The following is a 22,613-nucleotide window of genomic DNA, read 5'->3' as shown; positions in this document are numbered from 1 at the left end:
CTTGAGCAAAAAGAAGCCAGGGACAGTGCTCAGGCCCTGAGTTCAAGGCCCAGAACTGGCCAAAAAAAAGAGTAAGGCAAGACATTTGAAGTGAGCCTGGACTGTATATAGCAAGACACAGTCTCAAAAGACAAAAACAAAACAAAAATCCAAATCATGAGTATCAAAATGCCTAGTATATAAAACAGACAACCAAGTACAGTGTAACAGAAGCAGCACTGAAGTGACCCACAGAAAAGTCATTTGGGACATAAAACTAAAACCTGTTGAAAGTAATTTTTTTACATACTCATCATAATCACAGGCTTCAGAGTAACAACAAAAAATTATTTAATGATAAAAATATCACCTTACTTCTCTTGATAAAAATATCACCTTACTTCTCGATATACTGAAAGATGAAGATCAATTTCGAGAACCCCACAATCCTCCCAGTTCCACTCCCTTCTCTACTTCTAACTTAGCCAGCCACACTGTGCTTCTTGTAGCCACTTAAAGCAAATCATTACCCATTGTTTTGAATACAGTGGAAAGTACAAAACCAGAAAGATAAACTGGGCTGCTCTTAACTCTTATTGAGTAAACCTAAAATTCACTTATTAAGGAAGGACACACAGCTGTCATTCGACTCCTTCAGAGCCAACCGCTCCTGGGGCTCTGTGCAGTCTGGCCTTGCTTTTCTAATTCACAGGGTCTCTGGGGTGCCGAGGGCCTATCAACATTTGGTGTGTTTTTCAAACACACTGCCTTACTTGACCTACAAAATCCACGCACATACATTTCATAGACTTTGACTTCTTTGCTTACATCCTTGCCAACAAATTGAAGCAAGTCATAGCACAGATTTCTCTGGGTGAAATCTCCTGGTTTCTGTTTCTTTAGGGCTTCAGTTTCAAATGTGTTAGGATAAGATTTAAGTCAATTACAATCAATCAAAGTATCTTTCTGCTTCTCCCTCCCTGCTCTCTTTCCAGGGTCTCTGTAAAACTCAGGCTGGCCTCACACTAATTATCTACCCAAGAGCTGGAATGATAGGCTTACAACATCATGTCCACTAGTCACAAAACCTTTCCAAACCACTCAGAACTGAGAAACAACTACATTTTTCTCCTTCTTATCCCCAAAAAAGACATTCTAAAGTTAACTATGCCAGTACTTTTACTCAATCTCTACACATATCATCAAAAAAGCAAGTTCTAACGTGCCCTTTACAGACCAGAAATTCTTACCTACCTCATTTACACAATCTTTTTGAGGGCAACAGCAGCAATGAGAATTTACGATGACAAATACTGAGCAAAAATCTTTCTTTGTGAAATCCATCAGGAAAGACCATGAACAGACTTCCAGTTCAAGAAAAAGAAGGGAAAATACAAATCAGCAGAGCAGCTTAGCCTACAGCGCAAGGCAGGCCGAGCCCAGCGTCGGACGGAAGCCTGGGCCCGTGTTTCACAGCAGCCATGCTTTCCCCCAGCTTCTCTTGGCAGAATGAGCTGTGGGTTCGGATTGGCTCCGTGGACAACACTACACTCGGACAAGCAGGACACTGCCCCACCCCTGCTCCTTCTGCTTCCCCTGCAACAGAACAGAGCCCCGCACACGCAAAATAAGGCTTGGCTTTGCTCAAAGCTCCACCTACTGCTTCACTAGGCTCTGCCCCCAAGACATGAAGCCCTGCCTGGAGGGGGTCACTTGAAATCCATTTATTACAACATTCCCCACATTCTGATCAGGTTCAAACTGTGGGTTTTGGTTTTAAGGGGGCAAGGTGTGTGTGTGAATCCAATAAAGTGTAATTTCAGAACACATGACCCAAATAACATTGGAAAGTCTTTATAATACTCAAGTTCTCGGTTTACTCACTGATATATTCGACTGCCTTCTACTCTCCCATAGTGTATTTAGTTTTCCAGGTAGGTCCCATGGACCCAAATGCTTGTTAGACAAGCATTCTACATCTGGAGTCACATATCTTTTTGCTTTATTATTTTTTTCAGAGAGGATCTCTCTTTTGCCCAGGCTGGCCTAGGACCTCAGCCCTCCTACAATCTGCCTGAGTTGCTGGGATTACAAGCATAGGCCATAATGCCTCTCTCCTCCACTCCTCTCTTGGCGTGGTGCAGAACACAATCCTACTCATTCTTGGATGTTTCTTCTCCCATAACATTTAAGAATTACTATTATTGTCTGAGTTCTTGAAATGAAGATAGATGCTTAAAAAAAAAAAAAGCTGGCAAACAATTCTGCTACTGGTATTCTTCTTACTCCTCTAATAGCCAAATTATCTCTATCTGGGAAAACCACATTTTTCCTCTTCTTGGCTTGCTACCTCTCAAAATCACATTACAAGTGGGAGGTGAACAAATGCAGCAATGGTACTCACTGGACACCATGTTGAAAATGAACTATACAACTTGTAGGTGGGGCTAGGAGGGAAAAACTGGGAGAATAAAGGAAGAGGTGACCATGTCCAAAAAAAAAAGTACTCTTTACCTGATTTAGGTAAACTGTAATATCTCTGTATATCACCTTTATAATAACAAAAACATTACAAGTGTGACCACCCAATCTCAATCCTCCCTCATTTAAGTTCAAACCAATTTTTTTTTTTTTTTTTGGCCAGTCCTAGGCCTTGGACTCAGGGCCTGAGCACTGTCCCTGGCTTCCTTTTTGCTCAAGGCTAGCACTCTGCCACTTGAGCCACAGCGCCCCCTCTGGCCGTTTTTTCTGTATATGTGGTGCTGGGGAATCGAACCCAGGGCCTCACGTATAGGAGGCAAGCTCTCCTGCCACTAGGCCATATCCCCAGCCCCAAGTTCAAACCAATTTAAGATGGGCCTCCTTGTTTCAATTCTCTACATAATATGACTGGCTCAATCAGCTGACACTTAACTGTCATTTCCAGTCATCTGGTATCACAGTACTTGTAAATGTCTATCTCCACATCTGCAAGACAGACATAGGAATATAGGTTTAGAAAGAACTTAAGAACTTAAATGAGACAATTGTGGCCCATGTCAAAGTCAGACTCCATTTATTCAACTGGTGATTACTAAATGGGTGTTGGGCATCTAACTATTCAACACTCATCATCACCCCAACAACTCAGAATACCATAACAGGGGTAAGGTTCTAATTACTGTACAGCAAAAACAAGAATCTAGATTTCCTGGTGACTAATTCAATGCTGTTTCTAGCCCATGTTTCTGTGCTTCTTAATATCCTTAGCACGGCATGAAAAACCTCACACTCCATGTCTCCCACCATCTCTACCGATCTCTACCCATCTCCCCAAATAGCCCAAACTAGTTTCCTCTTTAGTGAATACTTCTTAGTACCTTTATTTCCAAGATATCAGAACATTCAGTGTGTCTAGTCAAACTGGACACCTGTTTCCACTGACAATGCTCTTTCTACTGCCTTCAGTGCATCCAGTCCAACAGAGGCACATTTCTACTGACAAAATACTTCATTCTCTCCCTTTTATTAGCCAGTTTAGTGCTGGGCTTCTTTCAGGTATACTTCAAGCAAGTTACAACAGTCAACCATGGGAAGAAGCAATTACAAAGATTGAATGAATCTTTTAATACTTAGAATTCTTTCCAATATACTAGAATATTCAGTAGAGTTGGAATGTTAAAATGCAATATAAAAAACAAACATTTCTATACTATTCTCTTAAGTTTTTATTTTATGGTCTACTGCCTGATGAATTCTCAGGCTGATAAAGTCAGCTGTTCTGAAAAATTCTAAAGAACATCACAGTTCTTCTATAGCATTCTGTGCCTCTGCCACAACAGGGTAACACAATGTTTCTGAAAATGATGTGAAGACACAACCCAAAGCTTTCTTTTTAACTCATGATTCAATTTATTGGATAACTGGATAACTACAGGAACAAGATTTATCAAAGAACCATTTTAGCTAATTCTAGCTGCTAAAAAAATAGAAAGGTTCCCTTAATTTCAAATGCTATTTAATCAGGATTGTCTCACTTCTTTCTATTAAACAAACAAATAGTAATTATAATCTGTTACATAAGAACAAAAAGGAATTTTCCCCTAAGGACTATAATCCAGTTTTCCCCAGATAGAAGGTTCAATTCCTGCACTCTAAAGGTGAATCAAATCAGTAACAAAGTCAAATTACACAAACAAAGTAATTAAAATCCCCATTATTTCTAACTTGGGTGTTATGGGGCTGGATTTAGCCAGATTCTTACTGACACGGACCATTCGTTTACAGGAATCTGAACATACCTTATGATCCCACTGGAAAACAAGCCGATTCAGATTCAAACACCCTACCTAATTGAGCTAACTCTATCAAAGGAAATGAGCTTGTCCAGCCAAGATCACCCATGGCTCATTACCCTCTGGATACATGAGAGCTGCTGCTTGCTCCAGCCTTTCTCACAGAAAAAAATTGACGTCGTCTGTGCTGCACTTTTCATTCTCTAATAAATAGCAGAAAAAGCTTGTGCTAGGCACACCACTATCCCACGTGGACCTTCCACCAGTCACACAGGTTTCAAGGTCACTAGGCCAAGGTGACAAGCACAGAATGCAGCCATGCAGTTTCTCTGTGGGAAATGAAGACCATACATTTTACATGTTTTGTATGCAATTCTGCTTTGGGGGGGAACCTTCTACTTATGTTACTCATATTCCCTGTTTACCTTCAGAATTTTCCTTATGAAAAGGAAGAACAATGGATAAAAATGTCAAAAGTTTATGTCAGTGTTGTGTTAAAATCTCTTGATTTCTGACTTTATTATCTCTCTTGTATGTCTTTAGGGAAATGTCACTCAAAAAAATAGAAGACCATAATTTCACTACTAAACATATTTTCCTACTGATGGCAATTTCTACCAACAAGAATTAGCCAATAAGCCAGGCACCAGTGGCTCATGCCTATAACCCTAGCTACTCAGTAGACTAGGACCTGAGGATTATCTGTTGAAAGCCAGTCCCAACAGGAATGTCTATGAGACTCTGCTCTCCAATGAACCACCAAAAAGCCAGAAGTGGAGCAGCTGTAGCTCAAGTTGTAGAGCGAAACTACTCAAGTGGTAGAGCCTTGAGCAAAAAGTTCATGCGTCCAGGCCCTAAGTTCAAGCCCCAGTACTGTAACAACAACAACAACAACAACAGGCGGGAGGGAGGGAAAGACAAGACAAAAGAGAAAGCATAAAAGTATTAATTCATAAGTAACCCACACGCTAATATTTAAATTAATAATATTTAATGTCATATTGAGACAAGACAAGCTCGAAAAAGCAGACATAGTATGTTTTTGCTCTTATGTGGAAGCTAGATCTAAAAGTCATACTTCAAGGACATGAATATACAATATACATAGACACCTGTATACAGAATTATATAGATGGACAAACGGGAAGGGAACAGAAAGGGAAGAATACAGAATATAGAAATATACTGTAACTGTATGCGAAACAGCATAAAGAATCTCAGTGATAAACAGGTACTTGAGGGAGGGTAAGTGAAGAGCAACAGGCTTTGTTGCAGGGGGAGTACTAGTGGGAAGGGATTGGGCTATAAGAAAAGTGAATGAAGATGCATAAAGTCAAAGTAGATAGTTTTTGTTGGTTTTTATTTTATTTTTTTTTTTTTGGCCAGTCTTGGGCCTTGGACTCAGGGCCTGAGCACTGTCCCTGGCTTCTTTTTGCTCAAGGCTAGCACTCTGCCACTTGAGCCACAGCGCCGCTTCTGGCCGTTTTCTGTATATGTGGTGCTGGGGAATCGAACCTAGGGCCTCGTGTATCCGAGGCAGGCACTCTTGCCACTAGGCTATATCCCCAGCCCCTGGTATTTTTTTATATGTTTTTATTGATCAACGTTGAATCTGAGCAACAGTTGGGGTTTTTTTGTTGTTATTTTGTTTTTGTTTTGCCAGGCCTGAAGCTTGGACTCAGGGACTAAGCACTGTCCCTGGCTTCTTTTTGCTCAAGGCTAGCACTCTGCCACTTCAGCCACAGCGCCACTTCTGGCCATTTTCTATATATGTGGTGCTGAGGAATCAAACCCAGGGCTTCATGTATGCGAGGCAAGCACTCTTGCCACTAGGCCATATTCCCAGCCCCGAGTAGATAGTTTTTATGTTTGAACATAGAACAATGATCTCGCTACTCAAGAGGCTGAGAGACCTGAAGATCACAGTTCAAAAACAACTAAAGCAGCAAAATACATGTAACTCTTAACTTCAAGTAACCAGGAAAAAAATCAGAAGTGGAACAAACAAGTGAGTCAAACAAGGGCTGAGGTGTGGCTCTAGAGGTAATGTGCCTGCCTAGCAAGTGTGAAGCCCTGCATACAAGGTGGGTTCCAAATAAACTTCTAGTTGTTCTTCTTTGTAGTCCCCATGAGAGTTGCACATACTTCAACGAGGCCACCCCTCCCAACACCTTACCCAGCATGCTCTCCACTCCTGTCTTCCTTTGCAGTTAGATGTGACCCAACCCCACAGAAGGTTATGGGGAGACTTACGCTGGTCACGCGACGGTAGATCTGCGCAGCATTCTGGCACTCTGAGTATGGATATTCAGAAGTGGCCATCTCAAGCATGCACATCCCAAAAGCATAAACATCAACAGATTCGTCATATTTCTCCTCATACATTTCAGGGGCCATGAATTCTGGAGTACCTGAAATTAAGAGAATGACTTAGTCAAGGTGAGCAGAAGCTGCAGGTGTTACTCACTAGTGGAGAGAAGCAAAGAGGCTGACTTCAACAAGAGAAGAATCAGAAAGGGGGGGAGGGAACAAGAAAAAAAAAAAAAGAGAAATGACCTCAGCCTGTCCCATCATGTATCTCATAGATCTTCCACGCTAAGGCCTTTGTAAGAAATTGAACAAGTGTCAGATTATTTATACATCCCTTAAAATGGCTTCCCATTAATTATACAGTATGTCAAAGCAGAGCCTTGGCTAAGAGATAAATTAAAATTTTCATCTATACATAAAATGACAACTCAGTGTGGTGGAACATCCCAGCTCTTGGAAGGCTAAGGTAGAAAAACCACAAGTTCAAGACCAGCCAGGAATATATAGTGAGTCCCAGCCTCAAGAAATGCAACAGAACAAAACAAGTAGGAGGCTTAAGAAAATTAAACACTTGTCTGCCCTCTAGCGTATGGTAGTTGTAAGAAACATACAGTTAAATCTCTTGCTTTTAATAGTCTATCTACTCAGGTACCTTGATCCTCAGATCTCAGCTTCCTGAATATAGCTAGGATTACATGTATGAGCCACTGGTGCCTAGCTCCAGTGCGTTTTAAAGATAATAGTATAATTTTTTTTGTAAAGGCCACTTACTGGAGCCTTTTTCTTTATTAACTTACCATCTTCATTGCAAATACAAGAACTTGAGGAAGATTTTGTAGACCAAGAAAATGTGCGCGCACGCGCACACACGTGCACACACGCACGGACACACACAGAACCCAAAGACAATCTGACTTGGAAGAGTGTATGAACCCACAAGCCTTGGTTTTACAATGCCTCCAAACAGTTAAATCTCTAAGCCTCAAATTACTCTAAAAACAGTTTAAGTAATTTGATTTAGCAAACAAAGAAAATCAAAACTCTCTTGGGCCAGAAACTAAGATGCCACAGATTATGAGAGAAGTGTTTTCTATAAAGATTGCAAAAATGACATTCAGCTTCAACTATTTTTTTTTTCACTGTTCTTGCTATTTTATTTATTTATTTTTTTTTGCCAGTCCTGGGCCTTGGACTCAGGGCCTGAGCACCGTCCCTGGCTTCCTTTTGCTCAAGGCTAGCACTCTGCCACTTGAGCCATAGCGCCACTTCTGGCCATTTTCTATATATGTGGTGCTGGGGAATCGAATCCAGGGCTTCATGTATACGAGGCAAGCGCTCTTGCCACTAGGCCATATTCCCAGCCCCTCTTATTAGTTTTTTAAGAAAATGTAAAACTAGTATCCCAATACTAGTTGCAGAATAAATTCCACACATAATACATTTTCCAAGGATAAGAGTATTTTACAGATTTTTTTAATTTACTGGTGTTATATGATTTTCCTATTAATTCTTAGTAGTCCATGTAATTAATGGATCTGGGCACCAGTGGCTCATACCTGTAAATCTAGCTGAGAATCACGGTTCAAAGCCAGCACAGGCAAAAAAGTCCCTATGAGTCTCTTATCTCCAACTACTCAAAAACCAGAAGTGGTGCTGTGACTCAAAGTGGTAGAGCACTAGCCTTGAGCAAAAGAGCTCAGGGACAGTGCTCAAGCCCTGAGTTCAAGCTCCATGACTGACAAAATAATAATAATACTTAATGGGTTTTTTTCTTCATATCACAGATGCTCACTATTAGGTTCTAATCAACAGGGAGTAATTTCTGGAGACAATCTGGCTCTAACCATTAGGGGCTGTGGACAGAGGGTATGCTTCAGGTATTTAATGGACAGAATCCAGGAATGTCGCTATGTAACCCCACAATGTAAGAGCCAACCCTTCCCAGCTGTCTAGTCCACAATGGCCAGAAGAATGAAACTGAGAAATCTGCTTTAGATACATCCTCACTTGGAAGGGTGGGGATAAGAATAAAATGGTTGTTCGAATCAGCTTTTCAGAATGAACTGTCAACTGTGTATTTTCAAACAGTTTAAACAGCTATATGTAAAATCCCATTTTCAAATGAAGAGAATATCACACAACTCTTAGAATTCATCACCCAGAGTTCAAGCTATACATTTCTGAAGGTTAGGGCCATGTCCAAAGAGTTCTGTCAGGGTCAGGTTTCTGAATACAAGCAACATCAGAAGGCCAGCCAGGCTCCAGGACATACTGGAAACCTACCTATCACGCTCTTGGCAAAAGAAGCCCGCTTCAGGGTTGCCAGGCCCAGGTCTCCGATCTTCACTGAGCCGGTAGGACCAGTGATAAAGATGTTGTCACACTTAAGGTCGCGGTGAATAATAGGTGGTGTACGAGTATGCAGAAACTGAAGTCCTTTCAGGATCTGCCGACACCAGCTTCTTAACACTTTGATCTTCATCACCTTAAACCTCTTCAGGTACCTGCGAGAGGCAAAGTACACCAACAGGCTATCACTGATAGGTGGGTATTTGCTTGCTTTGAAGAGTTCCATTAAGTTCTAGCATACCAGAAAAGAGAATATATTAAGTTTAGTGATACTTTTTGGTAAGATTAAAGGGGCTTGGATAGTTTAAAATGAAAATTCTATTCAAAGACAAAGTCATCTCCAAACTCTTATTCATCTTAACAATTACAGTATTAGGTAACCAGCTTTTCCTTCTTTGTTTGTTGCCAGTCCTGGGGCTTGAACTCAGGGCCTGGGCTCTGTCCCTGAGCTTCTTTTGCTCAAGGCTAGAACTCTACCACTTGAGCCACAGTGCTGCTTCTGGCTTTTTCTGCTTATGTGGTATTGAGGAATTGAACTCAGGGATTCATGCATGCTAGGCAAGCTCTCTACCTCTAAAGCCACCTTTTCAGCCTCCCAGCTTTTTCTTAAAAGATTTGGTGGTCAAGTTGGCTATCATCATTAACAGGATCCAAATATTACAGAAAAATATTTAATTTGCAATTGATAAGTCTAAGAAAAAGCACAAAAGGGAATTCCTTAGAATTAGTTTTGAAATGATTATATTCCACTACCACTGAGAAGATCAAAAGTTTAAGGCCAGCCTGAGCTATACACATTGTGTTCAGGGCCAGCTTGAACTACATAGGAAGACCCTTTCAAAAAAGGAAAGGAGAGACAATACAAAAGAAAAATCACAGTGGGCTGGTTCTCTTGCCTAGTGGCAAGAGAACTTGCCTCATATACATGAAGCCCTGGGTTCAATTCCCCAGCACCACATATATAGAAAACGGCCAGAAGTGGCGCTGTGACTCAAGTGGCAGAGTGCTAGCCTTGAGCAAAAAGAAGCCAGGGACAGTGCTCAGGCCCTGAGTCCAAGGCCCAGGACTAGCCAAAGGAAAAGAAAAATCACAGTGAAATCCCAGCTACTCAAGAGGCCAAGATTCAGAGTATTATAATTCAACACTGGCTGAGCAAAAAGTCTGAAAAAAATCCCCATCTCAACAAAATAAGCTGGGCATGGTGGTAATAAGCAATCCCAGCTCTGGTGATAGGAGGAATATAAAAACCATGCTCTGAGGCCAACCCTGGGGCAAAATGCCAAAATAAAAATTTTTTTAAATGGAGATATAACAAGAGAAAAAGGCATAGAACCAAAAAAAAAAAAAAAATGGATAAAGCTAGTTCTCTACCACTGAAGCCACAGCTCCATCTCCAGCTTCATGTTTTATAGACTTTCCTGCCCAGGCTGGCTTCAAACTGTGATCCTTGGATCTCAGCCTCCTGAGTGGCTAGGATGATGGGTATGATTCACTAATGTCTGGCTTAACCATTTCTTTTTTTTTCCCAGTCCTGGGGCTTGGACTCAGGGCCTGAGCACTGTCCCTGGCTTCTTTTTGCTCAAGGCTAGCACTCTGCCACTTGAGCCACAGCGCCACTTCTGGCTGTTTTCTATATGTGATGCTGAGAAATCAAACCCAGGGCTTCATGTATACAAGGCAAGCACTCTAACCACTAGGCCATATCCCCAGCCCAACCTTTTTTTTTTTTTTCCTTATTTTTTGCTGGTCCTGGGGCTTGAACTCAGGGTCTGGACTCAGGGCTCAAAGCTAGCAATTTACCACTTGAGTCACAACATCACTTCTGCCTTTTTCTGAGTAGTTTATTGGAGATAAGAGTCTTATGACCTTTCCTGCCGGGGATGGCTTCAAACTGCAATCCTTAGATCTTAGCCTCCTAAGTGGTATAAGCCACTAGTGCCCGGCTTTAAAAAAATTTTTTTATTGTTATTATAAAGGTGATGTTAACCATTACTTTCAATGATTTGTTCTTTTTTTTCCCCCTAAGCTTGAACACTGGGCTTGGGCTCTGAGCTTTTTTTGCTCAAGGCTAGTGCTCTACCACAGCTCCACTCTGGTTTTCTGGTGATAAATGGGAGATCTGAGTCCCAAGGACTTTCCTGCCCCAGCTAGCTTTCAACCACCATCCTCAGATCTTAGCCTGAGTAGCTAGGATTAGAAGTGTGAGCCTGCATCTGGCTAATGATTTGTTCAAATTCCCAGAAGTCCTTGAGATCTGTCCCCCTATGTCTGCCCTTCTGTGGGGCAGTCCTCTTCCTTTTGGCTTCTGTGACTTTTCTTTCTCCTTATTCACACCTCCTGTGTGCTCCCTGACATCCTTACACAAGCATTTACTATGGGCTCGTGTTCTGACTTGCATCTTAGCTGCTTCAGTGTTTTTTTTTTCTGCTTGTGGATATTCATCTTTACTGGTATAATTTACAAGAACAAATTTCTGTTACACTGCCATCTGCATGTGCCAGGGGAAAATGAAAAAGAGCTAGGAATATCGGTAGCATTTAGAGAGGCAAGGGGGGTAGAAAGGGCAGGAATTTGTTTTTCCTGGAGTCTTTGCTTTTATCTTGGTCTCAGGTAGAGCACAAGGGCCAAATTCCTTGTAGTTGTCATTGCTTGGGCCACGCCACTGAATTTTCCCTTTCTGGGGACAATTCAGGGTTTGGACACAGGCTGCCTTCCAACTCTTCTCTGTGACAAAGGCCTTTGTCCTCTCCTGGAAAAAAACACGAGTCCCCCCCACTTCCTTACGCACTGCCTGGTCTGCAATCCTGGGACTCAGCTCCAGCTTCAGTTCTGTGAGTTACCTCCTCTTTGATCTTTATCACAGATGCTTGGATACACATTGACACAGTGTAAGGACATTCCATGCTAGTGAACTGGTGGAGGCCAGCCATTCCACAGGGGCTCCACACCCTATGTTATCCAAAATATCCAAACACAGTTTTTGTAAACTACCTTTTGTGTAAAAGTGAACTCAAGTTGTTGGCAAGTCATGCTCCCAGCCCTTTTTGCTTTTTCAGATAAGAGTGTTGCTTTGCCTCGGGCTGGCCTTACCTACTACTCAGCCGCCAGTGTAGCTGGAATTACATACAGGTTCCAACACACACAATTTGTTCTTTGAGACAGGTTCTCACTAACTTTTTGTCAGGATGGCCTGAAACTGTGATCTTCCTATCTCTGCCTGCTAAATAGCTGGTATTACAGGCTCAATACAGTTTTTGAAACCGCAAGCCACTGCCTGAAAGATGCTTACAACCAACTATGTATCCAAACAAGTGAAAAGAAATTTCAGATGCAGATACAGAAGCCTAGATATGTCTATTAAGTATACATAAACAATTTTCCTTAATGCATTCAAGGATTGTATCAAGTTTGAGGTATAGTGCTGGGTAGAACAGTCAAGTAGGATAAACAGGTATGAGAATTACAAGAATCTTGGGGTGCCAGAAAGAAAGGTTTTGCCATAAGCAGGGTAGAAAAATCAGAGTTTGCAGGAGAGAAATAATCTTCAGGGCTTTTCAACATGTTATTCAGGAGTATACAACGGCAGATACAAGTGTCACTATACCCAGGAAACAGAATGACATGTCCCAAAGACCTAAGATAAAACAGCTAGATCAGTAGTAACCTGGAGAGATGGAGGATAATATTCTAACACTCTTTAAAAATTCAGTTCTTGGGCTGGTAATGTAGCTTAGTGGTAGAGTGCTTGCCTACCATGCACGAAGCCTTGGGTTCGAGTCCTCAGCACCACATAAACAGAAAAAGCCAAAAGTGGGGCTGTGGCTCAAGTGGTAGAGTGCAAGCCTTGAGCAAAAAGAAACCAAGGACAGTGCTCAGGTCCTGAGTCCCAGCCCCAGGACTGGGAGAAAAAAATCAGTTCTTCCATAATAACCAACTTAGAGCTCCTCTCAGTGAAAATAGATATTCCAAAAGATCTGCAACTCAACTCTTACTAAAAGCTGTTTACAACAGATAAAAGGGAATTTCTGCATGTTATCTGCCACTGAAAGGGATGAAAGGTCTAACTATTTTAGCTTTACTCTGATGCTATTTGAAACAGGACTTAAGAGTATTCTCTAGTGATAATCACCACAGTAGTTTGTCACCAATATAAAAGTTACAGGTATAGCAGGAAACAACACAAAGTAATAGAATGAGTAAGGTTTCCCAATAAACTGCAATCTCATTTTACTCACTTTAACCACTAGAGGGCTATCTTGACATCTGATTTCCGGCCCCTGGCCACCCAATCAGTATTCCTTCAAGTAATTTGGATTATTCTGCAACACCTTCTCATTTCAACAGCTATCGGTAAGTAATGATCAAATCACTATGCACCAAGGATTTTGTGGGAAGGGAAACACATGTCACAATGGCTGGAAAGAGGAAGCCCTCCTCAGTATTCTGGCTAACCAATGGGAAACTGGTAGGGCTCGAGTACAGAATCTGCTCATGCCTCTTAGCTTCTACAGCACTGATGGACTTACGTTTTAAGTGTCCCAGATGTCATGAGTTCAGTTACCAAAACAATGCACTTCTTCCCTTTTACTGTGGATTCCCAGGAATCATAGAAACGGACAATATTGGGATGCTGAAGACCCTTCAACATTTCAGCCTCTTCTTTAAATCTCTGCCTTTCAGACTTAGTTAACTTTCGATCCTAAAATGAAAAATCAAGAATAGAATGTAAGTGATAAAAACACAAGCTAAAGAAAAACAAAAACCCACAAGCTATATGATTACGATGGTGATTAAGAGCCACGTGTGATGATGACACAGACCTTTAATCCCAGTTCTCGAGTTTGAGACCCTGTCTCAAAAAATAAAATGAACTTCTGTACACATCTTTATAACAATAAAAATAAAACATAAATGGAAAAAACTAAGTGAAGCAGGTCAAATTTACTAAATTGTGATAAATACTACTAAAACAAAACAGAACACCAGAAGTTACTGCTAATACTTTGGGAGAATAACATCATGCCAAGGGTCTTTCTTTTTGCCTGTGCTGGCCTTGAACTATATGCCTCCTAATCTAGGCCTCATAAGTAACTGAGATTACAGATGTGAGCCTCCACATCTGGCCCAGAATTCTCTTTATAAATATATAATATTTATATTAAAGAACTACTGTGAAAATCAAGTTATCCAACTGGTATGCTTTCACCACATGCTGAAAATGTTTGGTAATTCTCACGAGTTAAGTAACTTCTAATCTAAAGGCCAGAGACCAAACTTTCCATAGCCATCAAACCTGCTAGCAATGTGATATTGAACTTGTCAGGTATCTTTATGTTTTATAAATTAACATCCATTAAGGTATTTTATGGTAGTAGCCAAAATGGACATACTCCCGGTAGCATGATATGAGGTTACCATTGCTTTACATGTTCAGAAGCACTTGATAGTATCAGACATTAATGTTTTAGTCAAGCTGGTAGACATATAAGATCATACTCTATTGCGTAGGCTTTTCAGAACCCATGGGTTAAAACACCTTTTCTCTCCTCTTCTGTCCAAGCTAGCCTCAAATTCTTGGTGTTCCTGTTTCTGCCTTCCAAATACTGGCACTACTGTATTTCATCAATGCCTGTGCAAAATTTTAACCCAAAATTTCTAAGTATTTGTCCTCAAGTCAAGAAAACACTCAAACTACTCTCTTTGTGAATACTGCCCTCCTTTTATGTCTTTGTAGGATTTATGTGTGGGATCGTGTGTGTGTATGTACAAAGCCTCACTGGATATTTACTGCTCTTTGACTTGTAATTTTCTGTTTCTTTCTCTTTGCAATTTTCTGCACAATTTTATCAGATCTACCATCCTCTTCTCTGATTCATTTGTTATTTTTAAACTGCTCGTTGAGCAGTTTATTAACTGCTCCAGAAATAATAAGGAAGATGAACATAACTGACCATACTGACCATATGAGCTTTCTCATGCTGAAGACTACATGGGAGGGGCATATAGACACAGATGAAGATAACAAAACACAGAGTCTTTAAAAAGACAGGTGTGGTGGTGCATTCTGTACACCTGGCACTCAGCTGGCTGAGGCAGGAGGATGAATAGTTTGAGAGTAAGAGCTTGGTGCCTCACTCATGTAATCCTAGCTACAAGAGGCTGAGATCTGAGGGTTGCAGTCCAAGCAGCCTGAGGCAGAAAAGAAAGTCCCAGTGAGACTTTTTTTTTTTTTTGGCCAGTCCTGGGGCTTGAACTCAAGGCCTGAGCACTGTCCCTGGCTTCTTTTTGCTCAAGGCTAGCACTCTGCCACTTGAGCCACAGCGCCACCTCTGGCCATTTTCTGTATATGAGGTGCTGGGGAATCGAACCCAGGGCTTCATGTATACGAGTCAAGCATTCTTGCCACTAAGCCATATTCCCAGCCCAGTGAGACTCTTTATCTCTAATTAACCACTCAAAAACTGAAGTGGAGCTGTGACTCAAAGTGGTAGAGTACTGGCCTTGATTGAGCAAAAAGAGCTTAGGGACCTCACTCAGACTCTGAATTAAAACCCCAGGATCAAGGAAAAAACAAACAAACAAACAGGACTGGGAATGTGGCTTAGTGGTAGGTACTTGCCTAGCATGCTGAAGCCTTGGTTCAATTCCTCAGTGCCACATAAACAGAAAAGGCCTGAAGTGGAACTGTGGCTCAAGTAGTAGAGTACTTGACCTGAGCAAAAGCCACTCAACGGTAGTGCCCAAGCCCTGAGTTTAAGCCCCAGGACTGGCAAGAAAAAAAGAAAACAAAAGAAAAGAAAAGCTAAACCAGGCATGGTGATGCCTGCCTATACGTGGAACACTTAGGAACAGCATCTGTGTATTTGGTTTTTTAGTCTTTTAAACTCTTAAAAGATACTTTTGAGGAGGGAAGTAGGGTTAAGGAGCAGGAAATGGGGCTTCACTATGTTATCCAGCCTGGCCTCTAACTCCTGGGCTTAAGTATAAACTAGAGCTGATATAGCAATTCATCCATTTCTTTCTTCCCACATTAAATGGTTCTGACAGGGTAGCCAAGGCTCACTATCACATGCCCTCCAGTAACACACAGTTTCAGACTGGGGTGGCAGAGGGCAAAAGTGAAACAATTGCTCCCCTCAGTACCATCCAAATAACAGTACACAGTACATTACTGATGTCACTTTTTCTTGAGAAAACAATGCCAATGTTTGATGCAATTTGTACATATTTCAGGCCCTATTTTTTTTTTTTTTGGCCAGTCCTGGGGCTTGGACTCAGGGCCTGAGCACTGTCCGTGGCTTCTTTTTGTTCAAGGCTAGTACTCTGCCACTTGAGTCACAGCACCACTTCTGGCCATTTTCTGTATATGTGGTGCTGGGGAATCGAACCCAGGGCTTCAAGTATACGAGGCAAGCGCTCTTGCCACTAGGCCATATCCCCAGCCCTCAGGCCCTATTTTTAAGAAATTATTTCACTTAAAACACTCTTGAATAGACAACCTCTTTACCTTCATCTTCCAGTGTTTTTAAAAGAATCAATCCCATTCTTTGCTATGGCTTATTGGCCCCAAAGGAAAATTTTCCAGATCAATTTTGCAACTGAGACAGTGAAACTGGTTTTCATCAATAAAAGTCTGAAATTTTGCAAGCTAGAAACTATATCCCCAAGAGATGTTCCTCGAGTCTTAATTTCTATAATATTTTATTTTTAGCAATATTCAGAGTTTTACAGTTAAATTAAGACTTTCATTTGACAGGTCTACATATCAAAATAAGGGTGAAGTGTCTGCAACTCTGTGATTAAAATACTTTAAGGTCACTATTAGAGCCCTCCCTCCTTATCATTTTCTGCAGTGCACTGACATAGCAAAGACCTGGGCGTCCATCCCACCTTAGCATTTTGTTAGTACTAACTGACCTTCCTTGCTTGGTCTTCAGGCAGAGAGAGAATAGAGCAGTTTAAAACCCTGCTTTCCAATGGACTAAGGATTTTAGTTACCATTCACAAAACTTTTTTTCCTCTCATGGCCTACATGGTATGTATAACAGCAACTAAAAGACAAGAATATTAGCTATGGGTAATTCTGTATTCTTTTTTGTGCCAGGTACTGACCCCGGGGTCCCACACTAACTAGGCAAAGGCTCATTGCAGTGGTCCCCCAAAAATGGCCATCACAGGAGAACATACACAGTATACACCACAAAGATGAGGGTGTCTCAAAGCATTTCCTCAGCTGGATAGCCACAGCCTATTTCATTTACTTCAAGAAATAAACACAGGTCTGGGGATGTGGCCTAATGGCAAGAGCGCTTGCCTCGTATACTTGAAGCCCTGGGTTCGATTCCCCAGCACCACATATACAGAAAATGGCCAGACGTGGCACTGTGACTCCAGTGGCCGAGTGCTAGCCTTGAGCAAAAAGAAGCCAGGGAGAGTGCTCAGGCCCTGAGTCCAAGCCCAGGACTGGGGAAAAAAAAAAAAAAAGAAAGAGGGCTGGGGATATAGCCTAGTGGCAAGAGTGCCTGCCTCGGATACACGAGGCCCTAGGTTCGATTCCCCAGCACCACATATACAGAAAATGGCCAGAAGTGGCGCTGTGGCTCAAGTGGCAGAGTGCTAGCCTTGAGCGGGAAGAAGCCAGGGACAGTGCTCAGGCCCTGAGTCCAAGGCCCAGGACTGGCCAAAAAAAAAAAAAAAGAAAGAAAGAAACACAGAAAATAAAAAGTCTAGTGTGTGCACACGCGCGCACACACATACACACACATGTACGTTAGGGTTCATGAGCCTGAAAAGGTATTCATTTAGGGAGAGCAAAGGAGGGAAGGCCCCAAATATAACACTACACTTGATATTTATGTTAAAGACTGAATTTGTGTGTGTGTTGTGTTTTTTTTTTAGGATCCTCTCCTTAACCTTCTCAGTTTAATCCAAGGCCTGGGCACTGTCCCTGAGCTTTTCTGCTCAAGGCTAGCACTCTACCACTTTGAGCCACAGCTCTACTTTGTTTTCTGGTGGGGTTCCTTGGGGATAAAGAGTCTCAAGGACTTTCCTGCCCAGGTTGGCTTTCAAACTGTGATTCTCAGATCTCAGCCTCCTGAGTAGTTAGGAATACAGGCATGAGCCACTAGTGCCTGGCTCAGTTCAATCTTAATGTCTCCTTCCATATTCACTTGGGAAATACAAAAAGAAAAAGGCCAGTTCTAGTGATAAATGCAGCCTGCTGTAAGAGTTGTTTATTGGGGGGTGGGGTGGGAAGAGGAAAGGATAGGGAACAAACTCGTTATATAGTGTGGCTTTACTGAATAAATTCATACAAGTAGAATTGCATACTATCCTCCTTTGATGTCTAACTTATTCCCCTTAGTATAATATCTTCAAGATTCTTCTGTGTCATAGCCTGTGGTGAAATTGCCTTTCTTTTTATGGTTAAATAATACTCCACTGTTTTTGTTTTCTATTCATCTGTTGATGGGAGTCTTGGGTAATTTCCACCTTTGTAGTCACTGAATAATCACTGCCTTGACCACTGGTGCTTACATATGTGTTTCAGTTCTTGGGGTACATGTAGAAATGAAATTGCTGTGTTAATTCCAGGTTCAGCTTTTTGAGGACCCATTATACCCAATCTTCCATATCAGTTGCACTGTTTTACTATGCCAACAATGCGTAAAGGTTGCTGAAGTATTTAATATTAGTGTAAAAAATCATTATCAACACTTTTCTTATGATTATAGAATACAAACAAATTTTCAACTTAAATAACACTAGCTGTCCATGAGGCTGAGATCTGGGGGTGGAGGTTTGAAGCCAGTCCAGCCAAGAAAGTCTGAGAGACTCTTATCTCTGATTTATCACCAAAGGCAGAAGCTTAGCTGTGCTTCAAGTGGTAGAGCGCCAATCTTGAGCAAGAAGAGCTAAGGGACAGTACCCAGGCCCTAGTTCAAGCCCCACTAACAGCACACACACGAATGCGCACGCACACACACAGGAAAAAAATTAAAACCTACTAAAATCAAATTCATATTTCTGGTAATTGTGGCTGTCCTCCCACATAAATAATGTGGCCTTGTAAGACTAGCTTTTCAATTACAAATTAGAATTTCAGAACCTTTTCTTTGCTAGGCAAGTCTTCAACCACTTCAGCCATGCCTCCAGCCTTTATAGTCCCAGTTATTTTTGAGATAGAGTCTTGCTTTTTGCCCTTATCAGCCTAAACTTTTATTCTTCTATTTTCAGTTCCCACCATAGCAGGAGAACATTTCAACCTTTTATGTTAAGATGGGTTTGTTTATCTCCCCCCATGTTTTTAGACCCTCGATCTTCCCAGATCTGAGCCTCCAGTGCAGCTGGAATGATAGGCACATTCCAGGCACCACACCTATCTATTAGTTGAGATGGGACCTTGTGAACTTTTTGCCCAGGCTGGTCTCAAACTTCAATCCTTCCAATCTCCATGACATAACTGCTAGAATTCTGGATATGAGCCACTATACTTTTACAAAGCACGTAAGCCATCCATTTCTGGCTTTTGGGAGGTTGATTGAAGGTAAGAATCTCATGGACTTTCCTGCCCAAGCTGGAGTAGCTTGGTATTTCAGGTGTGAGCCACTTTTGTGCCCAAGCTGGAGTAGCTGGGGTTTCAGGTGAGCCACTTCCCTGCCCAAGCTGGAGTAGCTGGGATTTCAGGTGTGAGCCAACAGCAGCAGGCTTGCATCAGCATTCTGAAAGTGCTGAAATACTGTGCAAAAATTTCCAGATGGGCCTCACCATTCATGTTCTTTTTCTCTGAGCTACAGAAAGATCTTATCAATGCTCTAATTTTAAACAGATATACAGTGTAAGATTCTGCTTACATTTCTAAATTTCTATTACAAGAATATACTTTAAAAAATACTATATACTGAGCTGGATGCCAGTAGCTCATGCCTGTAATCTTAGCTACACAGGAAGCTGAGATCTAATAGAGGCTCAAAGACAGCCTGGGCAAGAAAGTCGATGAGGCCTGTATCTCTAATTAACCACCAAAAAATTATAGTTCAAATGGTAGAGTGCTAGCCTTGAGTAAAATCGTTAAGAGACAGCGCCCAGGTCCTGGGTTCAAGCCCCATAATAGCACAAACAACAACAACAAAAAAACCTACATACTGTGGTACCTACAAAATTTATAACAATCTACAAGTCCTAGCAAGTGTGTATGTCTGTGCGCGCGCGCAAGCACTGCTCCTGGCACTTGAACTCAAGGCCTAGGCACTGTCCCTGAGGTTTTTTGTTTTTTTTCCTCAAGGCTAATGCACTCATTTGAGTCACAGCTCCACTCCCAGCTTTTTTTCTGGTTACCTGGAGATAAGAGTCTCAAGGACTTTCCTGCCTGGGCTAGTTTCTGAGATCCTAAGGATCATGCTTGGAAGCTGGCCTTGGCAGAAAAATCCACAAGAAAACTCCAACTCTAATAATCAGCAAGAAGTCAGGCTGAAGACATGGCTTGAGTAGTAAAGGGCCAACTGAGCAAGTGCCAGTCCCTCAGTTCAAACCCAGTATTACAAAAAGAAACAAATAAAATAAACCGGGTCATCTTGGGTTTAGAAGAATATACAAAACAAGAGAACTGCCAGTATAATCTAAACACAGCATATTCCCCTTATCTTTTCACTACAGCTGCAATCCGGTCCCCTAGAACACCTGACTAAACCCAGCTCTACCAACCAGCCAAAGGATCTCAGCAAAATCTTTTCATCTCCTCAAACTTTTATTGTTCATTTTTATTCCAAAAATAAGAGAAAATGGAAGCAGGAAGACAGGAAAGGTAAAAGTAAATGCTAAACACACTTAGGTTGTAAACTCATAATCACATCCTGAATAAAACAAGACAGCAGGGTAGGAGACAGTCAATTTTCATCCTTTTTAAACAGTAACTACAAGTTTCTCATAGGCTCATACCTCATAGAACATAACTGGACCAACTGCTGTATGTTCCTTTAAATATCTTTCTATTAATCTCAATATTAGATTAAGTCGTTCTTATGAATAACAATCCATTATTTGGCTGAAGCATTTATCCTGTACTAGAGGAAAAAGGTTCCCCTATTCAAGAGAACATACTCTGAGCCAGTCATCATGATGGTTCCAGTTTCCAATATTTAATTTAGATGTTGTCCTATGATCACAATGTGGCCAGGAAATGAAGAGTCATTCTGAAAGAACTGTCTTCTATTGCTGAATGCTGTCTGGGATGCATGCAATACCTGGACACAGAGTTATAAGGGAAATTTGTCTGAGAAGTATGCAGAGAATGGTAGAGGGATCTTCATGGCCTAACTGAAGAATCTACCTGGAACTGCCAAGCATCTAATGAGAGATTATGAAGCCGAAATCCTGAACACCCTATGTTCTTTCAGAAAGTACTTCATCAAAGCAATATAGCACAGAAAATACTTCTAATACAGAACATTCCATGCAATTCTAACAAAGAATATTTATAATTTACAAGCAGAAAATGGCTTCTTGGTCTTTGTGGTATCTAAGCTTCATGCATATGTTTGTGAGCCCTCAACTTGGTCTGTGTGTGTGTGTGTGTGTGTGTGTGTGTGTGTGTGTGTGTGTGTAAGTGAAGTGGGAAGGGGAAATACAGCTTAAACCAAAACACTGACAAGACTAGAGAGGTCAGACCATTTTCTAACAGCTGAGGATTTGCCAAAATGGTGTCACACAGAACATGTTCTGGCATGGTAAAAGATGTGCTAAAAATAGAACCAAATGCATTTGGAAAATGTTGGTAAAACAAAGCCAAACATGTCAGGCACTGGTGGCTCATGCCTGTAATCTTACCTACTCAGGTGGCTAAGATCTGAGGACCATGGTTTAAAGCCAGCCTGGACAGCAAAGTCTACAAGAATCTTACCTCTAATAAAGTACCAAAAAAATGGGACTATGGCCTAGTGGCAAGAATGCTTGCCTCGTATGCATGAAGCCCTGGGTTCTATTCCTTAGCACCACATATATAGAAAAGACCAGAAGAGGTGCTGTTTAAGTGGCAGAGTGCTAGCCTTGAGCAAAAAAGAAGCCAGGGACAGTGCTCAGGCCCTGAGTTCAAGCCCCAGGACTGGCAAAAATAAAGTAAGTCAAACAGGTTTCTTCCAAGTAGGGCTTCCTACAACCTATAATATTCTATGTGTACTTTGAATTCCCCGTAGCCAGGGAAGTACAATTTTGGGGGGAAGGAGGGGGCCGGTTGTGGGGCTTGAACTCTGGGCCCCAGGCACTGTCCCTGAGCTTCTTCAGCTTGTCAAGGCTAGAGCTCTACCACTTGAGCCACACCACCACTTCCACTTTCCTGGTGATTAAATGAAGATAAGAGTCTCAGGGACTTTCCTGCCTGGGGTGGCTTTGAACCTCAGCCTCCTGAGTAGCTTAGGTTTACAGGCGCGAGACACTGCCACCTGGCTGGAAATATAATTCTATGCAACGGAAAGGAACATGAAATGTGTTTTGTCTCATAAAAATGACTGCTGGTAGTAAACAGAGGAAAGGTACTTGATCAGATGGGGCACTATAAAGTGGCCACTGGGACAAGACTGGAAGCTGAGAAGTTGACAGGCTCATTAAAACATCAAAATGAGACAATGGCAGAGCTACGGTACCAACAGAGAACAGAAAAGACATTTCTCTTATGAAACAGATAACCTCAATGTCTACAGGACAATT

At 41.6% G+C, this 22,613-nt stretch overlaps 1 protein-coding gene across 1 annotated transcript in view; it reads right to left on the bottom strand.

Annotated features, from left to right (window-relative positions):
- Positions 1-22,613, bottom strand: part of Wnk1 (WNK lysine deficient protein kinase 1) — an 84,251-nt gene that overhangs the window by 40,276 nt on the left and 21,362 nt on the right. The window contains 3 exon segments of the mRNA XM_048335247.1: positions 6,507-6,664; positions 8,847-9,067; positions 13,439-13,611. Coding sequence (XP_048191204.1) covers positions 6,507-6,664; positions 8,847-9,067; positions 13,439-13,611 — 552 coding nt within the window.

The sequence above is a fragment of the Perognathus longimembris genome, chromosome 27 (assembly GCF_023159225.1).
Source record: "Perognathus longimembris pacificus isolate PPM17 chromosome 27, ASM2315922v1, whole genome shotgun sequence".
In the NCBI taxonomy this organism is placed as follows: domain Eukaryota; kingdom Metazoa; phylum Chordata; class Mammalia; order Rodentia; family Heteromyidae; genus Perognathus; species Perognathus longimembris.
The sequence above is the reverse complement of the archived record's forward strand: the minus strand, read 5'-3'. Positions and strand labels throughout refer to the sequence as shown.